The following is a 13,170-nucleotide window of genomic DNA, read 5'->3' as shown; positions in this document are numbered from 1 at the left end:
ACAGGATATAAGTAACTACCTCCAGTTAGTATTACCTCTAATTCTCTAACAATACAGGTTGGCATTTCCATGCTATAGTCCATTTCCCAGGGCTAAGTTAGTAATTTATGAGTATTAGCCCTGATTACCATTTATATAGTTCTCTAATACATCTTAAACACTGAATGTAGGTCAATTAGCCTGCTAGTTGCAAAACCCTTTCTGACCATGTGTCAGACCTTGTCAAGGCTGAGTCCCCACTCTGGCACGTCGAGTGCAGAAGGTGGGGGCCTGCAAGGACTCCAAAAATTAATATCAGCCACTCCAGGCTTCTATTAAACTTCCAAGGTTACAGCTTCTCTCTGACCTTGGATGGGTAGATGCTGCCACCACCCAAGTGCAAAAAAAACCCTTTTGAAAACCCGGGAAGGTGCACTTGGGAATTCCTCCCTCCGGGGTACCCTCAAGCCCTCTCGCCCTCCTTCAGGGAAGAGATGAGAAATAAAACAAATGAAGTATCAGAGGGGTAGCCGTGTTAGTCTGGATCTGTAAAAGCAGCAAAGAATCTTGTGGCACCTTATAGACTAACAGACGTTTTGGAGCATGAGCTTTCGTGGGTGAATACCCACTTCATCGGATGCAAGACAAATGAAACAGCTGTTGCCACCAGCTAATTCTACAACCTATGCACAAACCTCTTGGGACACAAAAATCCAGTCCTGTTCTTAAAAAAGGTAAATTTTATGAAAAAACAAAAAAGAAGAAAATACATTTGGAACTTAGGCTTTTTCCTAGATTTAAAAAGAACCACTTTGGAGGATTAAGAATCAAAATAACTTTCTTGAGGTCCAGCTAGAAGGTTACAAGCACAATAAAAGCACCTGGGACTAGCACAGAGGAGTCCACAAGCTTTACAAAATAAAATCAATAAACCTAATTGCATCTTCCTGGACATTTCCTGATCTCCTTACGTATCTGGGGGTTTCAAATAAGTATGATCTAGGTATGATCTGATGATTTTTCATGCCTGGCTTAAAACTTCTTATATCATTGCTGCTATGTGTCTCCACTCTCCGGAGAACAACCACAGACAGACAAAGGGAAAGGTTTTTTTTCCCCAATTTTAAAAGTTCTAGCCTTCCCATTGGCACTTTTAGTCATTTGCCCACTCCCTTCCTTTTACCTGTGGACTTTTTTAACACTTTACATGTAAGCAAGTAGAGAATAGCTACTAACAGGGATTTTATAGCTAACTGGTTGACTGAGCGTCCATAATTGGGAGCTTCCCCCACCCCACTCATTTATCATACATCGCCCAAATTACAGACAGTGCTGGCAAGCTTGGTATAGGCCGGGTCCACATCAGCTGCGATTTCTTCCTGGAGGCTTAGGAAACAGAGTTAATAAGATACATGCACCGCTAATTTTAGTAACAATCACATGAAGAACTAAACAGTCTTTTTCACATTTCAAGAACTACAATGACTTACAATGCAGGGACATTTTTATCTAGCTGATTCTGGGAAACCTTTCTGGGTGAGTGCATTAGCCATTTTGTTAGAGGCTGCTGAAATGTGTTGTATTTCAAAATCAAAGTTTTGAAGACCGAACTCCACCAAAGAAGTTTTTTGTTAGTTTCTTTGACTGAGTGAAGCCACTTTAGTGCAGCATGGTCAGTCTGCAGGTGGAAACACCATCCCCAAATGAATGGTTGTAGCTTCCCTAGAGCATACACAATGGCATAGTAGTCTTTTTCTGAGAATGACCAGTGGCTTTCCCTCTCAGAAAGAGTTTTTTGCTGAGAAACACGACAGGATGGAATTGTTGATCTGGTCCTTCCTGCATTAAAACTGCCCCGCCACCACACTTGGATGCATCTATGGTTACAACGAATGGTTGGTCGAAGTCCGGGGCCCTTAGTACAGAGTCAGCTGGTTAAAGGCTTTTTGACACTTCTCAGACCACTGAACTGCATTTGGCTGTTTTTTTCCCCAAATCGTCAGTAATACCTGGCCAAGCCCAAGAAGGATTGGACCTGCTTCTTTGCCTCAGGGACAGGTCAATTTTGGATAGCATTTACTTTAGCCTGTAGGGGGTTGATAGTACCTTAAACCCACCTGGTGTTCAAGGTAAGTTATCCTGTTTAAGCCTATTTGACATTTTTTTGGCCTTAACTGTTAAGCCTGTGTCCCTTATGTGCTGAAAGACAGTTTGAAGATGCTACAGGTGTTCTGAGAATATGGCCACATCATCAAGGTAGGTGACTGTGAATTTCCCAAATCCAGCCAGAAGGTTATTGACCAGTCTCTGGAAGGTGGTGGGTGCATTTCACAGTCCAAAAGGGAGCACATTAAATTCATACAGCCCTGCCTGGGTGACGAAGGCTGACCTTTCCTTGGTGAGTTTATCTAACAGTGCTTGCCAGTACCCCTTAGTTAAGTCTAAGGTAGAGATGGACTGGGCTCATCCCATTTTTTCTAATAGCTCATCTGTGCGTGGCATTGGATAGTTTTCTGGGAAAATTACAGCATTTAGATTACGATACTCCACACAAAAGTGGATTTCCCTATCAGGTTTGGGAACCAGAACCACTGGAGAGGACCATGAACTCTCAGAGGAGCAGATTACACCCATCTGTAACACGTCTTTGATCTCCCTTACTATTGCAGTTTTCACATGAGAAGCCATCCGGTAGGACTGGGCTCTAATCGTGTGAGCATCACCTGTGTCAATGGAGTGGTACATGGTTCTATCCATCCTGGGGTGGCTGAAAACACTGATGCAAAGCTGGTGCACAACTCCTGGTTTTGTTGTCACTGCTTACACCCAAGTGTGATGCAAAGGCTCAACTCTTCTACGTCACCGCTGCTTTTTCCTTCATAGTAGACTCCTTCAGGCCACTCAGTGTGATCTCTCTCCTGGGCTGTAAACTGGATAGCCTTGATTTCTAGGGAATAAAAGGGCTTTAGAGAACTAATGTACACTTCAGGTTTTAGGGTAGGGTCTGGGAATGCTGTGAGCTCCTGGGCGCTCTCATAAATGGCCCCTGCCACGATACTTCCATCTGATTGGCCTGGAGCGCTTTCAGGACCCTGACTTGGTCCCCTACTGTGGAGGAAACGCTCTCTGGCGTGTGTATCATACCAGGCCCTTCGCTCTTGTTGAGCACCCTGTAGGTTTTCTTGAGCAAGGGCTAGAAAGTCCTGGAGGGTGTTTTGCAGGTTTGTTACAAAGGCCTGGTCTACACTACAGGGTTAGGTCACATTTAGCCTCATTAGGTCGATTTAAGAATGACTGTGTCCACACAACCAACCCTGTTCCGTCGACCTAAAGGGCTCTTAAAATCAACTTCGGTACTCCTCCAGTGCTAAAATAGACTTTGCTGGGTAGAATTTGGGATAGTGCAGATGCAAATCGATGGTATTGACCTCTAGGAGCAATCCCAGAGTGCTCCATTGTGACCACTCTGGACAGCACTTTGAACTCCGATGCACTAGCCAGGTACACAGGAAAAGCCCTGGGAACTTTTGAATTTCATTTCCAGTTTGATCAGCGTGGCGAACTCAGCAGCATAGGTGACCATGCAGTCCTCCCAGAATCGTAGAGCGTAGAATGTTTCTATGCTCCCCCTATCGTCTCCGTCCCTGAGGTTATCGCAGATTAGAAGGTGAAAAAAATGCACTCGCGATGACATGTTTTCCAAGCTCATGCAGTCCTCCCGCACTGATAGGGCACAGCTTAATGCATGGAGCCATTCAGTAGCAGAGGCCAGGAAAGAATTAAGTGAGCGTGAAGAGAGGAGGCAGGACACGATGCTGAGGCTAATGGGGGAGCAAATGGACATGATGAAGCATCTGTTGGAGTTGCAGGAAAGCCAACAAGAGCACAGACCCCCAGCTGCATCCACTGTATAACCGCCTGCCCTCCTCCCCATGTTCCACAGCCTTCTCCCCCAGACGCCCAAGAACGCAGCAGTGGGGAGGCTCCGGGGCACCCAGCCACTCCACTGCAGAGGATGGACCCAGCAACAGAACACTGTCATTCAAACAGTTTGATTTTTTAGTGTGGCTACAATAAGCAATGTGGCCTTGTCCTTCTCTCCTCCCCCACCCCACCTGGGCTACCTTGCCCGTTATCTCATTTTTTAAAAAATTAATAAAGTATGAATGCATGTATTCAAAACAATAGTTACTTTATTTCAAAGGAGGGAGCGTGTTTGGCTTACAGGGAATTAAAATCAACAAAGGGGGTGGGTTTGCATCAAGGAGAAACACACACAACTGTCACACCGAAGCCCGGTCAGTCATGAAACTGGTTTTCAAAGCATCTCTGATGTGCAGCGCCCCATGCTATGCTCTTCTTATCACACTGATATCTGGCGCGAAATGATTATCTGCCACTGCTTTCATGGAGGGAGGGATGACTGACGACATGTACTCAAAACCCCACTACGCAATGTTTTTGCCCCATCAGGCACTGGGAGCTTAACCCAGAATTCCAGTAGGCAGCAGATACTGTGGGAACTGTGGGATAGCTACCCACAGTACGACGCTCCGTAAATCGATGCTAGCCTCGGTAATAAGAATGCACTCCACCGACTTAATGCGCTTAGTGTAGACCTACGCAAATGACTGTATAGAAATCAATTTCTAAAAAATCAACTTCTATAAAATCAACCTAATTTCGTAGTCTTGACATACCCAAAGTCCAAAATGTTAGTTTCTGGAGCAGATGTAACCTCCTCCCATTGATGCTTCACCAACTGTAATGGCCCCTTAACTTGGTGGCCATAAACAAGTTCAAAGGGTGGAAACCCCAGACTGCGATGTGGTACAGCCCTGTAGGCAAAGAGCAACACTGAGTTTCAATCATTGGAATGCTATTCATGGATCTACATATCATGGCCCCCCAAAGTCCCATTACATTTCTCCACTAGGCCATTTGTTTGATGGTGGTAAGGGGTGGCAACCAAGTGGTTTACCCCATGAGCTTCCCAAAGACATTTTATGGTCCCTGCCTGGGAGTTAGCTCTTACCCTGGCAAAAATGTTTGCCAGTGCCTGGCTCACGTTTTTAGCCCCGGTGTTGCTTAGAGCTACTGCTTCCGGCCATTGGGTGGGAAAATCCATGCAGGTCAGTAGGTATAGCTTTCCTCTGGATGTTTTCTTATGGAAAGGACCCAGAATATGCACAGCTCAGGGCCGGCTCCAGGGTTTTTGCCGCCCCAAGCAGAAAAAAAAAAAAAGCTGCAATCACGATAGCTCTACTGCCGTTGCTCCACTCTTCGGTGGCAATTCGGCAGCAGGTCCTTCCCTCTGACAGGGACCGAGGGACCCACCGCCGAATTTCTGCCGAAAAGCCGGACGTGCTGCCTCTTCCCCTTGGCCGCTCCAAGCAGCTGCTTGCTGGACTGGTGACTGGAGCCGGCCCTGCCACAGCTACATGATGAAATGGAACCTCAATAATGGGGAGTGGCTAGAGAGGGGCCTTGACCTGGTCTTGGGGCTTCCCCACCCTCTGGAACACCTCACAAGCTCGGACATAAATCGAAATGTCCTTTCCCATCCCCTCCCAGTGAAATGACTTCCCCAAATGGTCTTTGGTCCTGTTCGCCCCAGTGAAAATAAAACATTTATGAATGGTTTAGTGCTTACAGTATAAGGGTTTCCTTGTATAAGAGTCCCCCTTCCACAACAAACCTGGATGTATTGGAACAGCTGAGAGGTGGTGGGTTACTCCTTGCTGCTGTCCAAATTCCCGTGAGCCTTTTATCCACTTTCTGCTCTGCCTGGAACTTCTCCGTTGATGCTGGAGACATTAGCTCCTTGCTGGGTTGTGGACTTGGGCTTGGTTCCACTGGAAGTGATGCAGGTGATGTGGGTGTTCCCATTGACTGTGATCTGCTCTTTGCTGGTGCACTAGATTGTATTTCAGGCTTTTGTTGAGCTTCTTGTGCCGGTTTAGCTGCTGCTGCTGCTGCAGGCTCTATGGCCCTTTGGTGCTGGCTCCCCTGACTCTGGTGGGGTTGCAAGCCCGGGCTCTGGGGCTGACTGCTCTGTCAGTTCCGATCCTTGGGCTGGTTCTGGTAGGGTTTCAGGAACTGGAACTACAACTGCTGCCATAGTCTCTGGTCTGGGGTTGAGTTCCACCACCTCGCACTGGGTCCCTGTAGGAGGCTCAGGAATGGAGTTAGGTGTGGAGGCCTGTTTAGCCTGGCTGTGGGTGACCATCCCCCACTCTTTTTGTTAGTATCACAGCAGCATGAGAATCAGATAATCGTCACAGACTGCAAAAGTCCATATTCCTGACCAGCCCTTGTACTGGACAGTCAACTTGGCTGTAGGCAAGTTAAGAGTTGGCCTTAAAAGGTTGCACCATTACTTGGGCGTCTGGGTTGATGAATTTGGGGTCCACCAGGGATTGGTGAATAGCTGACACCTGTGCTCCACACAGCAAAGGCGGGGCTCACACGCTCATCTGGGCATACAGGTAGGGCTGCCCCCTGGGCCCAAGCGGGAGCATTGGTAGGCAGGGAAGGAGGAAGGGCAACAAGGGTCACTGGTGATGATGGGGCCGGCAGCCTGCTGGGGCTTGAGGAATAGTGTACCTGGTACTAAGCCCCCTGGTAGGGGACCAAAAAGTACCTCTTGAGCGTTTCTCCATCATGTGCCACTGGCAGCACTTGAAGCTACCCCTGCTGGCAGAACCGGAGGACATGACCGAGGGCAGGGTCCTTGCAGCCCAGTGGGAGAGGACTAATGATGGAAATCGGTTTTCCCAGGGTGGGAAGGAAATATAACAGGTCTAGCCCCGTATCCTGTCTTCTGAGAGTGGCCAATGCCAGGTGCCCCAGAGGGAATGAACCGAACAGGGAACCATCAAGTGATCCAGCCCCTGTCACCCATTCCCAGCTTCTTGCAAACAGAGTCCAAGGACACCATCCATGTCCCTGCCCAAGCATTAAAAAGCTTCTACATGTCATGATCAAAAGCATCACTCAGAGCGTACGTTAGACTCAGCTTCACCATTCCGCTTCAGCCCCTGGGTAACCTGTACTGACAGATGTGTGACTGCAGGCGTGTGTTCCCGCTGTGTGCCATCCCAACCCTGAGTAGACAGCTGCACAGCAGACCTCACATGAACCATCCAATGATTACCAGGTCCTTTAAGGGATGAAAGTGGCAAGTCAGCTTTATTGTCAACAAAGCATGGCACCAGAACCCCGCAGACTATATGAGATCACTAATACATCATGTATGCCCTCACAAGTGAATGGCAGGAATTTCTGTTCCTCCCTAGGCCAGACAAAGATACTCCCTCTGCGAGACATACAGATAAGTTAGTTACTGCCCCCTGACGTGGCTAATTATCACCCATCATCATGTACATGTTTGATTAAAATGTCTCTATTACAGGCTGTCATCCGGACCTTATCTTTTAGGAGGGCTCAGTGGGTTCCTGTTATCCTTCGGGAATGTTTTTGTACCATCCTTGATATCGGGATGTTCTGGTACCACTTTTTTTTTTAAAATATCAGGATGTGTTTGTGTGAGTACTCTGCGACTGGCATTTCTTAGGAATGTGTTTTTCTCCAATATCATCCATGTTTTTGCAAGATTCTGTGAGCAGGTCGTGCTTCACAGCAAGCCTCTGACACGAGGGCTTATGTCTCAGGCTCTCTTCCTACTACATACTGTATTTCCAGATAAGGTGCCGTGTACATGTGTAAATAGCCGGCTAATGGGGCGTGCGCCATTGATCTCCCTCCCCGTGAGTTATCAAAGCCACCCCGGCCTCTGCCCAGCATGCCGCCTTCCCAGCTAGCGCAGGGGCTTCTCCTTCCACCTCTCTCAGCTGCTGTGCACCTAGCCTCAAAACTGATCCCTGGCCCTACCCCAGACGCCCCAGAGGCCCACACCCATTGCAGGGACCCTACCAGCTACAGGATCCCAGCCAGGAGGAACAAAAGGGAACTGAAAACTAAGGAAACAAACCACACAAGGGTCTCTGCCCTCAGGACTTTGTAGCTCAGCCTTAGGGCCCACGAGCTGTACAATGTACAATCTCGACCATCGGCCACACAACCTTACTCCTAACACTCAGCTCTTTTCGCAGCTTCATGGCTTCCCTCTCTCCTCCTGACTGGCCTGTCAGCCCCAGCGCTGCTTGCTCATTACACTTACTGCAGGCTCCTTGTGCGGCTGCAGCTGCTCCCTTCCCAGTGCAGGAGCAGGGGGAGCTCAGCTGAGGGGAGGAGGGAATGGAGATGACCCAGTGAGTGACAGATGGAGGGGAGGAGTGAGCAAAAGGGCCAGGGCCCAGAGGGACTAGGCAGAGAAAGAGGCGGGGCTTCAGGGAAGAGGCGGGGTGGGGGGCAGTGCTTCAGTGGTCCAGTTACCAGTAATTACAAAGGTGGCAACCTTACGAATTAATGAGTTGTACGTAGACCAATTCCCCAGTTTGTCACCCTGACACAGCACAGTATAGTCAGAAAGAGTTTCATGATTCATTGACTGACCAGTCAGGGATTCAGGGAAGAGGGCCCGGGACCATTTCTCCAGCCAGCTCTGTACAGAGCTCGGTCTGAGAGCCAGAGAACCAGAAGAAAACTTTTAGGTCCCTTTATGAGTAAAGATCTGGAGCAGCCTGTCCCGGATCTGTTTGGTCCTCACCCCGTAGATGATGGGGTTTAGCATGGGGGGCACCAGGAGGTACACATTGGCAATGAGAACATGGAAATGCAGGGCGACATTCTGGCCAAACCGGTATGTAAGGGAGGAGAAAATCGTTGAGACATAAAAGGCTAAGATGGCACAGAGGTGAGAGGCACAGGTCCCAAATGTCTTGAGCCGGGCATCCTTTGTGGGGAGGCTGAAGATGGCCCTGAGGATCTGGATATAGGAAACAGTGATAAAAAACACATCTAGACCGAGCACACAGAATACCACAAAGAGGCCATAGTAACTACTGACGCGAGTGTCGGCGCAGGCCAGCTTCACCACAGCCATGTGCTCACAGAGTGTGTGGGGGATGATGTTGGTTCTGCAATATGGCCGCCATCTCACCAGGAAGGGATGTGGCATTACGAGCATACCACCGCGCAGCCCCACAACCAGACTGATCTTGGCCACAACAGGGTTTGTCAGGATGGTGGAATGTCTCAGGGGATGGCAGATGGCCACATAGCGATCAAATCCCATGGCCACGAAGATCCCAGACTCTATCACTGAGAAGCAGTGAATGAAGTACAGCTGGGTGAGACAGGCACTGAAATCAATCTCCCTGGAATTGAACCAGAAGATACTCAGTGTTTTGGGAACAATGGATGTAGAAAGGACCAGGTCGGTGACAGCCAGCATGCAGAGGAAATAGTACATTGGCCCATGGAGGCTCGGCTCCCTCTTCACGACGAACAGGATGGTGAAGTTCCCCAAGATGGCTATGATGTACATGGTGCAGAAGGGGATGGAGATCCAGACATGGGCTGCCTCCAGGCCAGGAATGCCCAGCAGGATGAAGGTGGAGGGGTTGGTGAAGTCGGTTGTATTGGAATCTGACATGGAGTAGGGGAGAAGGTGTCCAACTCTGAGGCAGAACGGTGTCTCCTGTATATACTGTACGTTCCACTGACTTCCTGTATGTGCCCAGAGTCTATGGTGTTCGTCGCAGGACAAATTCCTGGATGGAGAGACAAAGATAATATGAGAAACTGCGTGCACATGCTTAGGCAGATCTGAGAGTGGAAAAAGACCAAACCCTTTCCAAGATGTCCCAGGGGCAAACAACCCAACTAGAACACACCTCAGGGAAAGGACCTGGGCATCATTGATAATAGCTCCATGGAAACACCTGCTCATTCACAGCAGTGGCCGAAGACAGTGCTCGGATGCCTGAAGGAATGCAATGGAGAACTCTGCTCTGGATATGTGCTCAGTTTTGGTCACCCAGTCTCTATTAAGGATGTAGCAGACAGAAAGGGGATTTCTAAGACGGGCTGTGACAATGAGGGAGGCTGCCATATGCCAAAAGACAGAAAAGTGGGACTGTTTACATTAGAGAAGAGACAAAGAAGGGGGAATATGATAGAAGAGAGGAAAATGAAGGATGACACTGATTAAATTCAAATTGACAAACAAAGAACAGTTCCCAACCAGTAATATCTATAGATACTTAGTTCTTCAAAAGGACTAATTCTTCAAAGCTGAGGACAATTATCAGCAAAACTTATTGGGAGGAAATATTTAGACAGAAAAATGAGATTGAAAATTGTGACTTCTTCAAGACAAAAAGCCATGATTCCACAGTCTAGAGTGTGGACGAATTTGGCTAAAAACCAAGTTCAGTGGGAAAGGGCAGGTAGCAATTAGGATGGGCAAAATTCATATATAATACATGGGAAAAAGAAAAAAATAGATAGAAATCAATACAAATCAGAATTTATAAAAACTGATATGGGACATTGAAGACATCCAGGAAAAATTCATGCTTCTCAGGGCTAAGGATAACAAAAAGGAGGTTCTTAACTATATTAAGAACAAAATAAATCCTAGAAAACGTATAGGGCCATTATGAGATGGAGAAAGGAAACTCATTATTGTTTCAGAAAAGGTAGATGTGTTTGAGAAATATGGTTTTTCTGAATTTGGAAAGAAGCAGTATGAGGTACTCATCACATAAGGTAAATATTTCCAAGACCATTAGCTGTCAAGATGTACAACGGCATCGACAGTAGAACCTTAGAATTATGAACACCAGAGTTATGAACTGACCAATTAACCACACATCTCATTTGGAACCAGAATGCAATAATGCATCAGCAGATCCAAACCAAAAAAAAAAGGCAAATACAGGACAGTTCTGTGTTAAAATGTAAACTATTTTAAAAAAATTAAGGGAAATTAAAAAAAGAAGATTTGACCAGGTTCGAAAACAATGGAATAGCTGGTATGAGATTAGTTAAAAAAAATCTAGGAATATAATTAATGTCAGTCAACAACATGGTTTGTGGAAAAAAGGTCCTGTCAAATAAACCAAATGTCATCCTTTAAGGCAAGTACACATTTGGCTGATCAAAGGGAATTATGCATTTGATTTAGTAGGGGAAATATTCAGATAAAAAATTGAACAGTTTACAATATCCGTAGAGCACATGTAAAATGAACTAAAATCAGGCTAATTGACAGATTTCAGAAAGCCATTGTCAATGGGCCATTGTCAGCAAATAGGGTTGTTCCTAGTGGAGCTCTGTAGGGATCAGTTCTAGGCCTAATGCTAGTCAATATTTTCATCAAGAACCTGGAAGCAAATAGAAAATCATTGCAGATAAAATTTGCGGATGATCAAAGGTTGGCAGAGTGGTTAAAATTATGAGGCCAGGGCAGCCATACCGATTGATATGGAGTGTTTGGTGAGCTGGGCCGATGCAAACAAAATGTTATAATATAGTGAAACAGTCTAGGGCACTGTATTATGGAATGCAGGGACCCCTAAAAGGATTTAGGGGTCACTGTGGACAACCAACTCATCGTGAGCTCCCAGTGCAATGCTGTGGCCAAAAGGGCTGTTGTGATCCTTGGATGCATAAAACAGGATAGTGGAGTGTTGGAGCAGGGAAAGGATTTTGCCTCTGCACGTGGCATTGGAGAAACTGACTGTGTGCAGTTCTGCGGTCCACATTTCTGAAAGGATGCTGAAAAATTGGAGAAGGTACAGAATAGAGCCACAAAAATGAATGGAGGCTGGAGAATATGCCGGACATTGGGAGAGACATAAAGAGCCTTATCTATTTATATTATCAAAAAGATGATCAAGCGAGACTTTCCTGGGGAGAAAATAATGGGTGCCAATGGGGTCTGTAATCTAGCGGAGAAAGGCAGAGCGAGGCCCAATGGCTGAAACCTGTTGGAAATAAGGGCCAAGTGTTTAGCACTGAGGTTGATTAACCGTTGGAACAAACTGCAAAGGGAAGTGGTGGATTCTCCAACTCCCCATGGCTGCAGATCCAGACTGGATGCTTTTATGGAAAATCTACTTGAGGGTTTGTCTACACTTAAAATGCTATAGCAGCTCTGCCATAGCGCTTCAGCGTAGACATTGCTTACACTGACATCAGGGGTTCTCCCATCAACGTAGGTAATCCACCTCCCTGAGAGGTGGTAGCAAGGACGATGGAAGAATTCTTCCGTCGACCTCATGCTGTTTACACTGGTGTAAGCCCTTCATATAGCTACATCTGTCAGGGGTGTGGACATTTCTCCTAGTGTAAAAAGAGAAAATGCAGTTTTGTGTTGCATTAGCATGCAAGTCACGGGAGGTGATCGTACTTCTCTATTTCATGCTGATCAGGCCTCAGCTGGAGTATTGTGTCCAGCTTGGGTCACTAATGTATGGGAAGGATGTAGAGAAACTGTAAAGGATCCAAAGGTGAAAAACAAAGATGATCCAAGGGATGGTATACAAGCCATAAGAGGAAGCTGAGGGAACAAGGTATTTTTAGTTTGGAAAAGAGGAGCTTAAGTAGGACATGCCAGCGGTCTTCAGGTACTTGAAAGGCTGCCATAAAAATATGGAGAAAAGTTGTTCTCTCTGGCCACAGAGGGCAGGACAAGAGGCAATGGGTTCAAGAAGATTTAGATGAAATCTTAGAAGAAACTGCCCTCTAGTATCAGGGGGTAGCCAGGTTACTCTGTATCCACAAAATAACAAGGAGTCCGGCGGCACCTTCAAGACCAACAGATTTATTTGGGCATAAGTTTTCATGGGTAAAAAAACTCACTTCTTCAGATGCATGGAGTGAAAGTTACAGATGCAGGCATTATATACTGACACATGAAGAGAAGGGAGTACCTTATGCCCAAGTAAATCTGTTAGTCTTTAAGGTGCCACCAGACTCCTTGTTGTTTTTACTAACATCTCTAGTGTAGACATAACCCCAGTGAGGCAGAGAGAGCCAGAACAGATGCCTCGGGAGTCGTGGAAGCTCCTTTGCTGGAAGTTTTCCAAAGGAGGCTGGGCAGCCGCCTGTCCTGGATGGTTTAGACACAACAAATCCTGCATCTGGCGGGGGATTAGACTAGAGGACACTGTGTTCCCTTCTCACCATGTGGCTCTGTGATGTAAAATCCTAGTCTATACCAGGCATTAGTCAAACTCAAGTTATGAAGCTCAATACAGGGGTTATTGTATGAAATTT

At 46.8% G+C, this 13,170-nt stretch overlaps 1 protein-coding gene across 1 annotated transcript; it reads right to left on the bottom strand.

Moving 5' to 3' along the window:
* Window positions 1–8,590: 8,590 nt before the first annotated feature.
* Window positions 8,591–9,538, bottom strand: LOC120386887 (olfactory receptor 52M1-like). Its single transcript, XM_039506890.1, has one exon. It carries the CDS (start codon window positions 9,536–9,538, stop codon window positions 8,591–8,593), a length of 948 nt encoding a protein of 315 aa, XP_039362824.1.
* Window positions 9,539–13,170: the final 3,632 nt, after the last annotated feature.

Source organism: Mauremys reevesii, linkage group 1 (assembly GCF_016161935.1).
Source record: "Mauremys reevesii isolate NIE-2019 linkage group 1, ASM1616193v1, whole genome shotgun sequence".
In the NCBI taxonomy this organism is placed as follows: Eukaryota; Metazoa; Chordata; order Testudines; family Geoemydidae; genus Mauremys; species Mauremys reevesii.
Note: the sequence above shows the minus strand (reverse complement) of the source record. Positions and strands in the feature narration are given on the sequence as shown.

Bases quoted from the DNA above. Each gene is read 5' to 3' on its own strand.
- LOC120386887 (XM_039506890.1), bottom strand. From the start codon at position 9,538: ATGTCAGATTCCAATACAACCGACTTCACCAACCCCTCCACCTTCATC.